This window comes from Emericellopsis atlantica, assembly GCF_019669845.1.
Source record: "Emericellopsis atlantica unplaced genomic scaffold F5Z01scaffold_1, whole genome shotgun sequence".
NCBI lineage: Eukaryota > Fungi > Ascomycota > Sordariomycetes > Hypocreales > Bionectriaceae > Emericellopsis > Emericellopsis atlantica.
The window spans coordinates 723,011-735,510 of NW_025764703.1; the positions used below are offsets into that span (position 1 = coordinate 723,011).

Consider the following 12,500-nt stretch of genomic DNA (forward strand, 5'->3'; position numbering starts at 1 on the left):
AAGGAGTGCCGACAGGTGAGGTCGTTGGGTATCGTGAAGCGAGAAGAAAAAAAAGAAGACTGATAAAAAGGACGAGCGATCGTTTGTCTAACGACTTGAGCATTGTCAGTAGCCACGCATGAAGTGGAGTGCGCATCATCTTGTTGGCGCCCAACACATGGGGGAATCACTCACTGGTTGCTCGGCCCCTCGCTCAGTAATAAGGAGAAGAATGCGCCCAAAGCAACTTGGCAACTGCGACCTCTCAAATGAGAAAGTGCAAGAGCCAAACTTGCTGTTCTGCTGTACCTAGGGGTTAGTAGTCGTCTTCGCGAAGCCGCGGAGCCAAGGGGCGTCTTGAGCTCTGCTGCGCTACGTCGAGAGCCGTTGCATTGATGAGGATGGAGAGATGTTTTGGCTCGTGACGGAGTCCATGTTGATGCAGCCGCCCTCCACCTGAGCGCTACTGCCGTAAAGGGAGCAACGACCATTCCTGTCCCGGACTAGCGTCGTCTCTTCCCAAGCAACGACCCCTCCACGTCTGGACAGCCGGTCACGTGCGCCCTCAACACCGACCATGAGATTGATTGTGTCTTGGGTATGGACAATTTGATACGATGCATCTTGGAAAGTTGCGGAATTTTTGGTTGGGGTCCATTGGAGACCATGAAATTACTCGCTCGTACATATTCATTATCGCTTTAATTACAAAGCTCTCCCTCGTGCTAGGCAGGTCTATCTAACCTTATGCCGCCCGCCTTCAATCCTTCATCGTAGTAGGGGTATTCGTCGCTCGTCATTATGAATCGTCAAAATCAAGCCACAGCGGCTCGAAGCCTCGAGGCCTCATTCTTTTCGGACACTGCCTGTCCGTGCACGCTATCGTAGTTTTGGAGCTGCTCTCCCATCAGGTAGGCATCGTCACGCACCTGGGCCCTGAGACTGTCCAATCTTCCGCCTAGCTGTAGAAGCCACCTCAAGGTAATGACCATGATTGCCGTTAAAGGATACGATGCGCGGTAACGCATCACCTTCTGCACAGCAACTTGGTGAGGGTCTTGACTGTTCAGCATGTTGAAGCCACAGTAACTCTCGAACAGGCCAACGAGGGCACCTGGAACAAAGATTGCCCAAAACGCCACGATAAGGCCCGGAATCACAAAGGCTTTAGTCAAAATCCTGATGTTGGGTTTGAGCCACCCGCGTCGAAGGACAGAACGCAGAGCTCGTGCAAAACGAGTATTTCGGGCGAACGAGTTGGTCATCTTGACCGCAAGACGCATGTACAGCAAGCCAAGTGTCCACGCCTCGACAATGCGGATGTTATGTTGGCTCGAATCCTTCCCAACACGTAGAGCGGTGCTGCTTGGGGGGTTAAGGAATGTATGAAGAGGTATGTTGATGTACAACTCGATCAAGACAGCCATGACAAGCGGGCATACGACCAGAATGAGGGCGTACGTGTAGAGAAGCCCTGCAAGCCGTATGGAAAACCGCACAAGACCAGCAGGCCTTTTGTTGAGTGCAGTTGAGCTGTTTTCTGTGGCCCATCGTCGAACAGAGTGCATGAGGCTTCTGGCGTGGAACAAGCCGTAGGCTATCAAGCCCATGACATGAATACCAATGCAGAAGGCGTATATGTCGTTTGTGCGCACGAATGAGGGCAGGGCCATTTTGAACATCATGCGTCCAAGTACCAGCGGAATGATGGTCAAAGACACGCCGGTGACGGCAGCAAATGTCCAAATGAACATAATGAACAAGAAGATCCGCGTTCTGAACCACGGTGGGATGTACACCGTCTTGAAGTCTGCGGTGCCATGAAGGCCCTCCACGCGTCGGCCACCCTCAAGTCTACCCCGATCATCGACAGGGAGGAACACTTGTGTTGGTTTTATGATTTTGACCCGATCAGATGCAGGCGCTTTGACGAATCTGCCGTCAGGCACTAGCTGTCCTGATCTGACAAGAATGGCTTTGGCGTCTCGCAACATGCGAGTTTCGCGCGCATTGATCTTGGGAGGATTTGTGTCCACACCATCCAAAACCCGGCTGAGGGGGTTGGGAATGACTTGAAGATGACTCGAGTCCAAACCCACAAACATTTTCCTCAATAGAGACGCGTTCCTGTGCTTCGAGTCTGCAGTTATGTACAGGACGCCTTCCTCATCGATCCGGCGCTCGCCAAATATGAAGTTGGTAAGGCGCAGTATACGGGCACTTTTGCGGAAGCACCACTTGTACATGAGCTGGAGGCCGTTGCCCGGCTTCAAGAGTCGGAAGGCGAGGGGCATGAAAAAGTTGTAGAAGAGCAGGTCGACCGGAAACTCGAGGACTGGCTCATTTGATGAGTAGTGAATTGGCAGGATGCCAGGCGCAGCCGCAGCCAAGCCCCATACCACACCACCCAAGCACACAATGACCAGGCCACCGTAGACAAAGGCCGAAAACATGATCTTTCGAAGTTGATTGATGAGGTTCCTTTCGAGTACATCGCGTACAGGGTGAAACTCGGGATCGTCAGGATCTCTAATGAAGTCTACGCTGGTTAGCCCATGTTCGCATCATAACAGGAAGGAATGTTCACTTACACAAGACGCCGGGTCGCATGATCTTGCGGCACATGGAGACAAACAAGGCAAAATGGAACATATAGCCCGTGCCCACGAACCAGTGTATAAAAAGTGATGTCCACGGACTTTGATATGTAAACAGCCAGCGGGAGGCGATCGAAGTGTCCTTGAATAGTGGCAAGAGTGCGCAGTCGAGTAGCATGCCGCAGTACAGAGGAAATACCAGCATCTCAATACTGATGATAGTGATGACCTTCAGAATGCCACTGGCTTGGTTGATCACGTCGATGATGGTGGCCTCGATGTCACCCATCGCCGTGGTGCGGGTCCTGCGAGTGCTGAACTTGTGGTACAAGGCGGCCAGGCCGAAGAGTGTCAAGTAGCCAGCCAAGATAGCCCAGGTGATGTCCGCAGTTGGCCATGTAGCATGTCTGAGGTCCAGCAGCTTTGTCTCATAGTGGGGAATGGCGCCAATGTTGGCAACATGCTCTTTCCAGTTGAATAAGTAAGCATAAGAGCTCGTGGCGGAGGATTGTATCCGAGAAGCATGAAGCCCTGCTAGCAGCCGCTTCAGTGGTGTCGAGCCATTGAAGGTTGCGTAGATGACGTCGACAAAGCAGGCGGTGAAGGAAACGACGTGGTTTCGAATGCTGATGAGTGCCTCGCGACTGATGGCCGACCAGTATCGCATGCCATGGTCTGTTGCTGAAAGGTCGAAGAAAGCTTCTTGGCTGAAATTCCAGATTCTGGAGGCAGCATTGACGAAGAACGTGTAGGAGATTTTACGCCCTCCGACAACTTTGGCTGCGACTGAATCACCCAGTATGCGAGTCATGGTGAACATGTCCACGAGATTGAAGACAACCCATGACACAAGACCACCAGCAAGGAAGCAAAAGTCCTGGAGAACGATGGACACGCCGTACAATACACGAACCATGCGCACAGGCCTTGCTAGCATCCAAATGGTTATCCTCCCGAGATTGAACGGAATGAAGACAAACCCAAAGAGAGCTGCTTGCACAAGAATTGCGCAGAAGATGACATTCTGGAAAAGATTCGTGATGGGACCTCGCATGCCGAGAAGTTCCATTATGCCTTCAAAGTCTTCCATGTCCTCAATAGCTTCAGGATCAAGGCCATCATCTGCATCTGCATCTGCATCAACAGCGCGATCTGCAGCGCGAAGATCGACATGCGGCCTATGATCTGGCTCGTCAATATTGTTGCCATCGTCACCTGCTGCAGCGCCTGCTTCGTCTGCTGCCGGCACATCCCTCCAATGCGCATGATCGGGATCATCTTCAAGATCGACGACAACATCAACTGCTGCGTGATCAGCGTTGTCAATATCCGCCCACATGAAATCGGCGACTCTGTCCTTAACCGGTCGGTTGGCAGCAGGCGGAGGTTGTGGAGTGTCTGGCTCAGTTGCATGAGAAGATGATGGGGTGGGTGGTTCGCGCCCGAGGTCAATGCTATTGCGAGTGGCGCCCTGCCAGAGGGGCGATTCATTCGCCTCTCCATCACTGCCCATTTCCTCGTGGGAGCCATTTTCAGTGACGTTTGACTGTGCGCCATAAGCTCCATGTGACGAATCGACGCGAGCGATGTGCTGCCTTCCCGAGTCTTGGCTAGCCGAAGAGCCTGCATCGAAAGACCACGTGTTGTTGGCAAGGGGATTGATGTTTGCTTGTACTTGCGGTCCGTCAGAGACTGATCTTGGACGCGAGGGCCCTGCATCAATGTTGGTGTCGTCGGTACGAGGCATATCATCAAGACTCGACATCCATGGCCGTTGGTGGGCGTACTCCGAGATATCCAAGTCCGCATTTGACCCGCTCTGAGAGTAGTCAGGAGTCGCAACTGCATCACTCGAGCGACCTTCACTAGATGGGTTGTTCGAGCCTGCGTCCTCGGCCCACTGAGGCTCTTCAAAGTCAGCGCCGTCGGCGAAGACATTAACACCACGACGGGCGCCATGCCCTTCCGCTGCACCCGTGCGATCTTGTGCTGCGTCATCTTCGTTTGGCGGTGGATCATAGAGACCTGCATCCGCATCATCGGGTACGTCGCTCTCGTTGCCATCCTGCAGAGGGAGTTGCGCAGGCTCAACGGCAACTCGGGGCTGTGCAGGCTGCTCAGCATCCAGAAGGCCAGCCCGGATGTTCAAAAGTTCCGGTTGTTGTTGGACAACGTAATCGCGTACGAGGATGACGAGAATGAAACTGATCATGGCCACGATTGTGAGGATTTGGCCTTCGAGTATGTTGATAAGGCACTGGTTCAACTGAGGGCTGCGGGTGAGGTTTCGGAGGAACCCGACGTCGCTGAGAAAGCTTTCAGCAATGTCACTGTGCGCACGTACAGGACGAGGCACAGATGGGTTCAGCACATGCGCTGATGTCAGTTCAGCGGGAAGTGGCAGTCCCGTAATTTTGCACCAACATCGCAGCCAGAGCCCTGACAGCGTCTGACTTCCTCCCCATCCCATCATCTTGGCGATGTCTCCGGCTGGGGTGGTCGTTGGGGCATAGAACGGGCTAGCAGGACACATATCAAGACCCATCAAAGTGGACGAGAGGTGAACCACGCCGGCAGAGGAGTCGGTGCCGAAGGACGAATCCGGGAACGAGCCTGTCCAGTTCTCTTCGCTAAGCCAAAACATGGTTGCCCAACCTCGCCGCATGACGTACGGTAGAGCAACGAGCCAAAAGCTACATGCAATGAAACCTCTGAGCCAGTTGAGTGAGTTCTCCAGGACGTAGCGTGAGACCCGATCGACAAAGACCAGAATCGGCACATGGTCTGGCATCTTCGGATCATAGAATTTGGTAAACCGGTATGGCGTTTTGCACAGCTCGCAATACTTCTTCTGCGAATGGGCTAGCCAGTCCATCAGACAGTTTTGATGTACATGCTGGATGCTGCCACTGCATCTGCATGGGTGAAATAGCGGATCATGCTCGTCACCTTCGCCTCGGCAGATTCGACATATCCCTGGCATAGTCTGATGCTCGCGCTGCCCCCTCTCGGGCGTGTTGTTTGTGTGATGTGAGGTCCACGCAGAGGACTTGTGGTCGCGGACATCTCTGTCTAAGAAATCGTCCATGGCTGTCGTATTTGTTCACTTGCTGTGACAAACAACTCGGTCGTAATCGCACCGCAGGAGCAGCGGGCCTGCCCGCGAGGGGCGTCACTGGTGAATGTTGCTCGAAGAACGATGCTGCGAGCGTGGCACGCGTGAAGAGATTCCGCTGGTATGCCGTCGTCTCCGATCGAAGGCCCAGAAGCTTTCAGCCCCCAGATGCGACAATGCGCGAAGCGGGTCGACTCGGACGGCGTCGAGTTTCGGCTGCTGCGTTGGGATCGACGGGACGACTGGGGGGGGGGCACTGCACAGTCTCTTGAGGCGGCTTTATCGTCGAGACTTGTTGCAAATGTGTTGTGCTATGTATAAAGCTAGCAATCTAGGGAATGGGGTTCAGACAGAGAAAGTAAAGTGACGGTGGAGGAGAAGTTGTCCGCGTTGGCGGTCGTGATACTATTTACTGCAGTAGCTGCGTACTGAAGTCACCTAGGGGCCGATTCGCACAGTACGCTAGCCCTTTTGGGCGTAAGGCAAGAGCATTCATCACCTGCTTCAAGTGTTTGGGAACAGCGGTCATATCACCAGCCACAAAGGCAGCTCTGGAGGATTGAACAATGGAAATCGACGCGGTGCTCAGCGAATCTTCTACGCCTCGTCTACCGCTCATTCATGTCCAAGCTTCCCAGGCAAGACCCCTCTTCACCTCGGTGGTCTCAGCTTGAGCGCTAGAATTGGCACCCCGTGCTCCAAGGATCTAGATACGCACCCCCTCGATTACCCCACCAAGAGTCGAACTCCATTATCTCACGTGCTTTTTGGCATAGCCAGCTTGCGCGAATCATCGCAGAACACCTCGAACTCCATATGCTCTAACTCGGTGTATCACAAGACCTCCGCTACTTCAAAGTCTCTTAGACTGGTGTGTTTAATGGCAAGATCGGATCCGTGCTAGAATTGGACGCTCGTACAGGGTTCGCATAGTCGTAGCTGCCCGTATATGGAGACCTGATTCCTCTTTCCACAAGGCACATGGATTGCGAACACCCATACTCAAGTGCTGAAGGCATTGTAGTAAGCGAAGCTGTAAACTGGCTTTGGCAGGATTCCGTGCGCTCGATGGATGATGATTCCGATTCCATCGAGAGGAGGCCATTCTACATGCTTCTCTATAGGGTATGTGTGATCTCTTCAGGAAGAGAAGGATAACCATGGGACGGCGACTAGCAGCGAAGACCGGAAGCCTTCATTGCAGAGTTGATGGACTTATTAGTTGAGCTGGTGTAATTATTAGTTCCCTTCTAGCGGTATCAGAAGCCTCATGAAAACATACCCCAACTACAACCCAGGAATGGCCTAGCGCATGATGCTTGGCCCAGGCTTCGCTATTGTGCAGTTCTGCCTACTAGTCCGGTATCTATCTGATCGAGTACGGGTGTGTTTTCTTCGGGTACCGTCGATACGGTAATCTTGTTGAAGCAACGTAGTCTACATATACTCAGCGTGATCCCCCAAGAAGCTGTGCTGGGTGCGTAATAAATTGAAGCAGCCTTGTGGCTTGTCTCACATCTGCCAATCAAGACGTGCAGACAAGGCTTCACAGCGTCACAGCACTGGCACGAAAGTGCTGCACTGCTGCACCCGCTGAAACTGGCTTATAATTATGACGTTTTGGCGCCATGATGACATTGTGGAGGCAGCAGGAGCGACAATCGCTCGCACCTGCTGCGATAACAGCCAAACCTGAATCCGGACTCAACGCAGGCAATTACTGACCAGGGTCCATCAAGATTGACCGATTTTCTCATCATCGGCATACATCCTTTGATATTTTTCTTCCATCGTCTCCGTCCCTCAACTCTCGAACCAAGCTTCCACGCCGTCCTTTCTTCCATGCTTGGCACCCGAGGCCCTCGACGAACCCCTGCTCCACGCTAGCTGTCGCATCTTTGCAACAATCAGCTGCACGATTCGAAGTCCGAAGCTTGTGAACGCGACCCTGTCCGCGTCTGAGATTGTCAGCGTCGCAGAGCCTTTCCCAACCCTCACCACTACTCTACAGAACCATCCTTTTGACGCGATTGAGCCTGGTCGAATTTAGCACGCTCCGAGACGATTCCCACAATGGCCGTGAGCGAGCCAAATGGGCCGCTACAGACGAGCAACGGCCACGCTAATGGTTACACGAATGGCCATGCCAAAGGCGTGAATGCAAAAGGTGCAGGGCCGACAAAGAGAGTCAAGTCGACCAAGAGGAAAAACGGATTTACGAAATGGATCGTGGGCGCGGCGTCCCGGTAAATGCACTGCAAATGACTGCTTGGAAACGTTGCTGACCATCGTACAGGCTGCTTATCTGGTATACCATCGCCACCGTCCTGTTCCGCTGCCCTTCAACGCTCGAAGCTTGCGACGAGTCTTCTCCAGCGGTCTGCGATTACTACTTTAGGGCCAAAACCGCCATCGCACCCCACGTCCAGCCGTACTACGAGCAATACGCAGCCCCGTATGTCGAGCTTGCTCAGCCTTACTACGACACAGTGAATGGCAAACTCCTGAGCCCTGTTCGATCGTACGCTGTCCATTACGGGGGCCCCTGGGCTACGAAGGCTCGCGATCAAAGCTATGCCCAATGGGAGAAGTATGGCCAGCCTCAGCTGGCGCGAACCAATGCTCTTGTACAAGAAAACTACGACAAGACTCTGGCGCCCCATGTACAAAGCTTCAACCAACAGTTGGGTCCGTACTTGGAGATTGCTCGCACAAACGTGTGGCAGGCGTACTACGAGTACGTCGTTCCTAGCTATCAATTTGCCCAGCCCTACGCGGTTCAAGCATATGATACTACGTCTGACTTCACAAAAACCACTGCACTGCCTGCAGCGTGGTGGACCTGGAACAAGTCGCGCGCCTTTCTCGACAGTGCTGTTTGGCCCCATATCCGCCTAATCTATCTCCAGAACGTCGAGCCTCAACTCATCCGCATTGGCGAGCGTCTTGGCCGGTATAAGACCAAGGTCAAGGCCAAGTCGACGCCGAAGTTGCAAGAAGCGTAGGTGCTGTGAACGTCTGTATGGTCAAGTTTACTGACGTCTGCCAAAAGTGAAAATGTTTTGACGGAATCGTCCTTCAGCAAGCCGACTCAGGCCAGCGCATCTTCATCATCCAGCGTCGCCGAGGCAACCCACTCTGCTGTGGCTGACGAGGCCGAATTCATTTCCAACCCTGTCGAAGCCCCCCCAGCTACCGGGAACGAATCAGACAAGCGCAAGAAAGTGCGAGAGATGGTGGCTGAGGACCTCGAGCTCTGGCAGACCAAGTTCGCCGAGCAAGCTGATGAGGGCGCCAACGATATGGAGGACCGCATCGACGGCATCGCGAAGCGTATGATTGACGAGCATGCTCAAGTCAAGGGCAAAGAGCTCATGAATGTACTCGAAAACACCATTCGCACACAAACAGACAAGCTCAAGGAGACGATTTCAAGCATCGTGTCAAGCGCGTCCAACTCCCCAGAAGACGCCGAGAGCCAGGCTGTTCAAGCGGTTCGGGCTGCTGGTGTCGCGATCAAGGAGCAGGCAAAAGCTGTCCGCGACTGGCGTCAGTCCTACGATGCGGAACTTCACGATACCGTCGTGAGGGCAGCCGACGTTCACTTTCAGATCCTGGACGAAACTAGAAACCTTGCCCTACAGAAGATCGGCATGAAGTGGGCCTGGGCAGATGGTGTGACCTACAAGGATTGGGAGAAGTATCACGAGCTGAAGAGCACATTGCGTGAGTGGACTGAACAGCTGAAGCAACTGATCGTCAGCCACCCCAGCCTCTTGACAGCTCAGGAGGCTTCCGCTCAAATTGAGGACGAATCGATGGAAATGGCCGCGGCTGCCGCCAAGGAGCTCGGGAGGCTCAAGGAAGTGGCCCACTACAAGATCGTCGCCAAGGACGCCACTGATAACTACGAGTCTGAAGCCATGCGACTGGCTGCCGATGCCGCCGAGCAGGCGTCTTCCGCGGCGGCAGCAGCATCTCAGAAGGTGGCCGAAGCCAAGGCGGCGATGTCCAGCAAGGCAGCTGAGGCTGAGGCACTAGCTTCTGAAGGCGCCGCAAACGCCAAGTCGAGCTTTGCCGACAAGTTCGAGGATGCATCCTCTGTTGTCTCCGAGAACGTGGCCGCCGCTTCCTCTGCTGCGTCTAGTGTGGCCGATGATGTCGTTTCTTCTGTTACCGAAACCGTCAGTGCTGCTAGTGACAAGGTCGATGATCAGAGCACGGCTGCCTCCCAGAGCGCCTCGAGCATCCTTGTTGAGGCAGAGAAAGCCACCGACGAGGCTGGAGATGAACTGTCCGAGACCTCGGCAACTGCTTCCAGCAAGGTCGAGGAGGCTCTGAGCGAAGCTTCCGCGTCCGCGTCCATGGCTGGAGACAACTTTAACGGTGCTGCTGAGGATGTCAGCAGCGCAGCTGAAGATACTGCCTCTGTCGTATCAGAGTCGATGTCGAGCTTCACGGACGATGCCGCTTCCTCGGTGTCTAGCTTCGCAGAGAGCGAGGACAAGCCCGAAACCTCTTTCGCGTCGGAGGCGTCCGATGCCCTTGTCGGTGACGCTGAATCTATCGTGGACCATGCTGGCAGCGTTGTGGCAGACATCGAAATTGAAGAGGACCCGTCCACGGAAAAGGATGACACGCCCATTGCGGACCATACGGCATCAGTCAAGCCTGCGTTCCTGGGCGCGGCCGCTCAAGCTGTTTCGGACCGCAAGCCCATCCTCGACGACTACGATGAATCGGACGCTACCGACATTGTGTCGCGCGGCAGGGCTTCGGCCGAGGCTGCGTACAGCGATGCTGTGGCTGCTGCCAAGGAACAGTACGCGAGCGCCGCCTCGGTCGTGTCGGCGCAAATCTACGGCACCCCCAAGCCTGTCCACGAGGAGCTCCTCTCCTCCTTGTCTGCTGGCTATGACGGTGCCGTAGCAGCAGCTTCCTCTCGATGGAACGATGTCATCTCTGGAGTGAAGCCTACCACCACGGCTCCTCCCGTCCCGACAGCCTACGTTGACTGGTCCAAGGTGGAGTCTATTGCCTCTCAACGCCTTCAGGAGGGGCGTCTATGGGCTGAGCTGCAGTACCAGAGTGCAGTCATTGCGCTTGGTCTGTCTAAGCCTACCCCGTCCTCGGTGCCCGAGAAGTATCTGGACGAGGCCAAGAAGAACTACTATGCCGGGTTGGGAATGGCGCAGGAACGCTACTCGAACTTCATCGCGGCTGCTTCCTCGGCCATGTCCTCGCTGACGGCGACGCCAACCCCTACGGACTTTGCTGGTACAGCTTCCTCCATTGCTTCGGTCGCCCGCGAGTCCGCCTCCTCTGCTCTGCATGCGGCGGAGAAGGCTGCCGAGTCTGTGTACTCGGATGCCACGGAGAATGTGGCCTCCGCTATCCAGGCAGTTGATCAGGGCATCTACTCGGCCATTGATGCGGCTACCGAGCAGATGTACTTGACCGGGGCTGCCCTTGCCGACACGTGGGACAATGTTGTCGGGCAGCTCAACGGACAGATCTATGGCGAGCAGAAGCAGCTGGGCTGGTACGACAACCTTTTCAACGACGCCAGCTCTGCTGCTTCCGCTGCCACCGAAGCTGTCGTGGACCAGGCCTCGGCGGCGACCGACGCTGCTGGCGACAATGCCGCTGCTGCACAAAGCGAGGCTGCCAAGCAGTTCTCGGCTGTCAACAATCTCGTGTCAGAGCTGGTGAGTGGCAAGGAGCCTTCGTTCACCGAGAGCGTGCTCTCCCGTCTGAATGCCGTCTACGCCACGGCGGCGTCCAACATTGGTAGCTATGCCAGCGAGGCAAGCGAGGCCGCTTCCTCGGTGGGTGGCAAGGTGAACAGCGCCGTCAACCAGGCTGCCGAGGCCGTCAAGGAGACTGTCCAGAACGCCAGGGACGAGCTGTGAGCACGCAGACGTTGAGAAGCGAAGCGCGCGCCATCCATTTTTTGGACGATACCCCCCCCCCCCCCAAAGCCAGATCATGTTTGCACAAGTGGTGGATGAATTTTACGAAGTAATGTACATTTCCTTTTTTTTATCGAAGCACGGCAGATTGATTCCATGACAGCAGCAACAAGAGCGGTGCGTTATAGATAGCGGAAGTGGTCAGTGCTCTCCCGTACGTGGTGGTAGTGGTGGTGGTGGTGGTAAAAAAGGTGCCGATGGAAGAAGGAAAGGTGCGTCTTTATGGTCACGAGCGTGTGCTACGGCAGTTGTTTTGATTTCCCGAGTCTTTGCAATCGAATGTTCTTGATGCTCTACTACTGTCCTCGTCGCATGGGTTTCCAAGGGCTCTCCTGCAGCCAGCCAGTGTGTTGCCTGTCCATGATCATCACTATGAGGGCCTCGTCAAGTAATCGGGCGCCATCTTGCGAGGCTCACAGGATTACAGGTGAAGGGGCGGAGGACCGACATGCATGTTGCCACCAATATTCGGCACTGGCCAGGGCAGCCAGCGAGTTCCTAGCCTCGTTCTCACCTCGCCCCAGTCGCGTGCCTCATCCATCCGGCGGGCCATCGCTCGGTTTATCGCTGACAAGGGCGACGGTTCATGAGAGGCAATACCAGCTCTTGGCTTCAGATCAGGCTCACGGCCGTCGAATACCACGAAAAGTGAGGGGAAGGAAGATCTCAAAGGCCATAGTCACGCACGTTCCCTGGGACACTGCTGCCTGCAGACGAGCAAGGTCACGAGCGAGGGATTCGGCAGCTGTTTATCCCTCATCGCGCGGCGATGATCCCTACCGCAAGACCAAGTTTATGGGAGCCGCCAAGGCCGACAGTGTCGCTTATTGAACGGAA

The 12,500-nt window shown here is 54.8% G+C and overlaps 2 protein-coding genes across 2 annotated transcripts; one reads left to right on the plus strand and one right to left on the minus strand.

The window, feature by feature from the left end:
• Positions 1-612: 612 nt before the first annotated feature.
• F5Z01DRAFT_746380 (uncharacterized protein) lies at positions 613-6,069 on the minus strand. The gene is made up of 2 exons (XM_046266949.1): positions 2,571-6,069; positions 613-2,518 (listed from the first exon to the last, which is right to left on the minus strand). The coding sequence occupies exons 1-2, from the start codon at positions 5,662-5,664 to the stop codon at positions 795-797; spliced, it is 4,818 nt and encodes a 1,605-aa protein (XP_046122949.1). The 5' UTR covers positions 5,665-6,069; the 3' UTR covers positions 613-794.
• Positions 6,070-7,764: 1,695 nt separating this feature from the next.
• Positions 7,765-11,603, plus strand: F5Z01DRAFT_669760 (uncharacterized protein; the record flags this gene model as incomplete). Its single annotated transcript, XM_046264468.1, has 3 exons — positions 7,765-7,937; positions 7,988-8,692; positions 8,744-11,603. The coding sequence occupies 3 exons, from the start codon at positions 7,765-7,767 to the stop codon at positions 11,601-11,603; spliced, it is 3,738 nt and encodes a 1,245-aa protein (XP_046122950.1).
• Between the last annotated feature and the right edge of the window lie 897 nt (positions 11,604-12,500).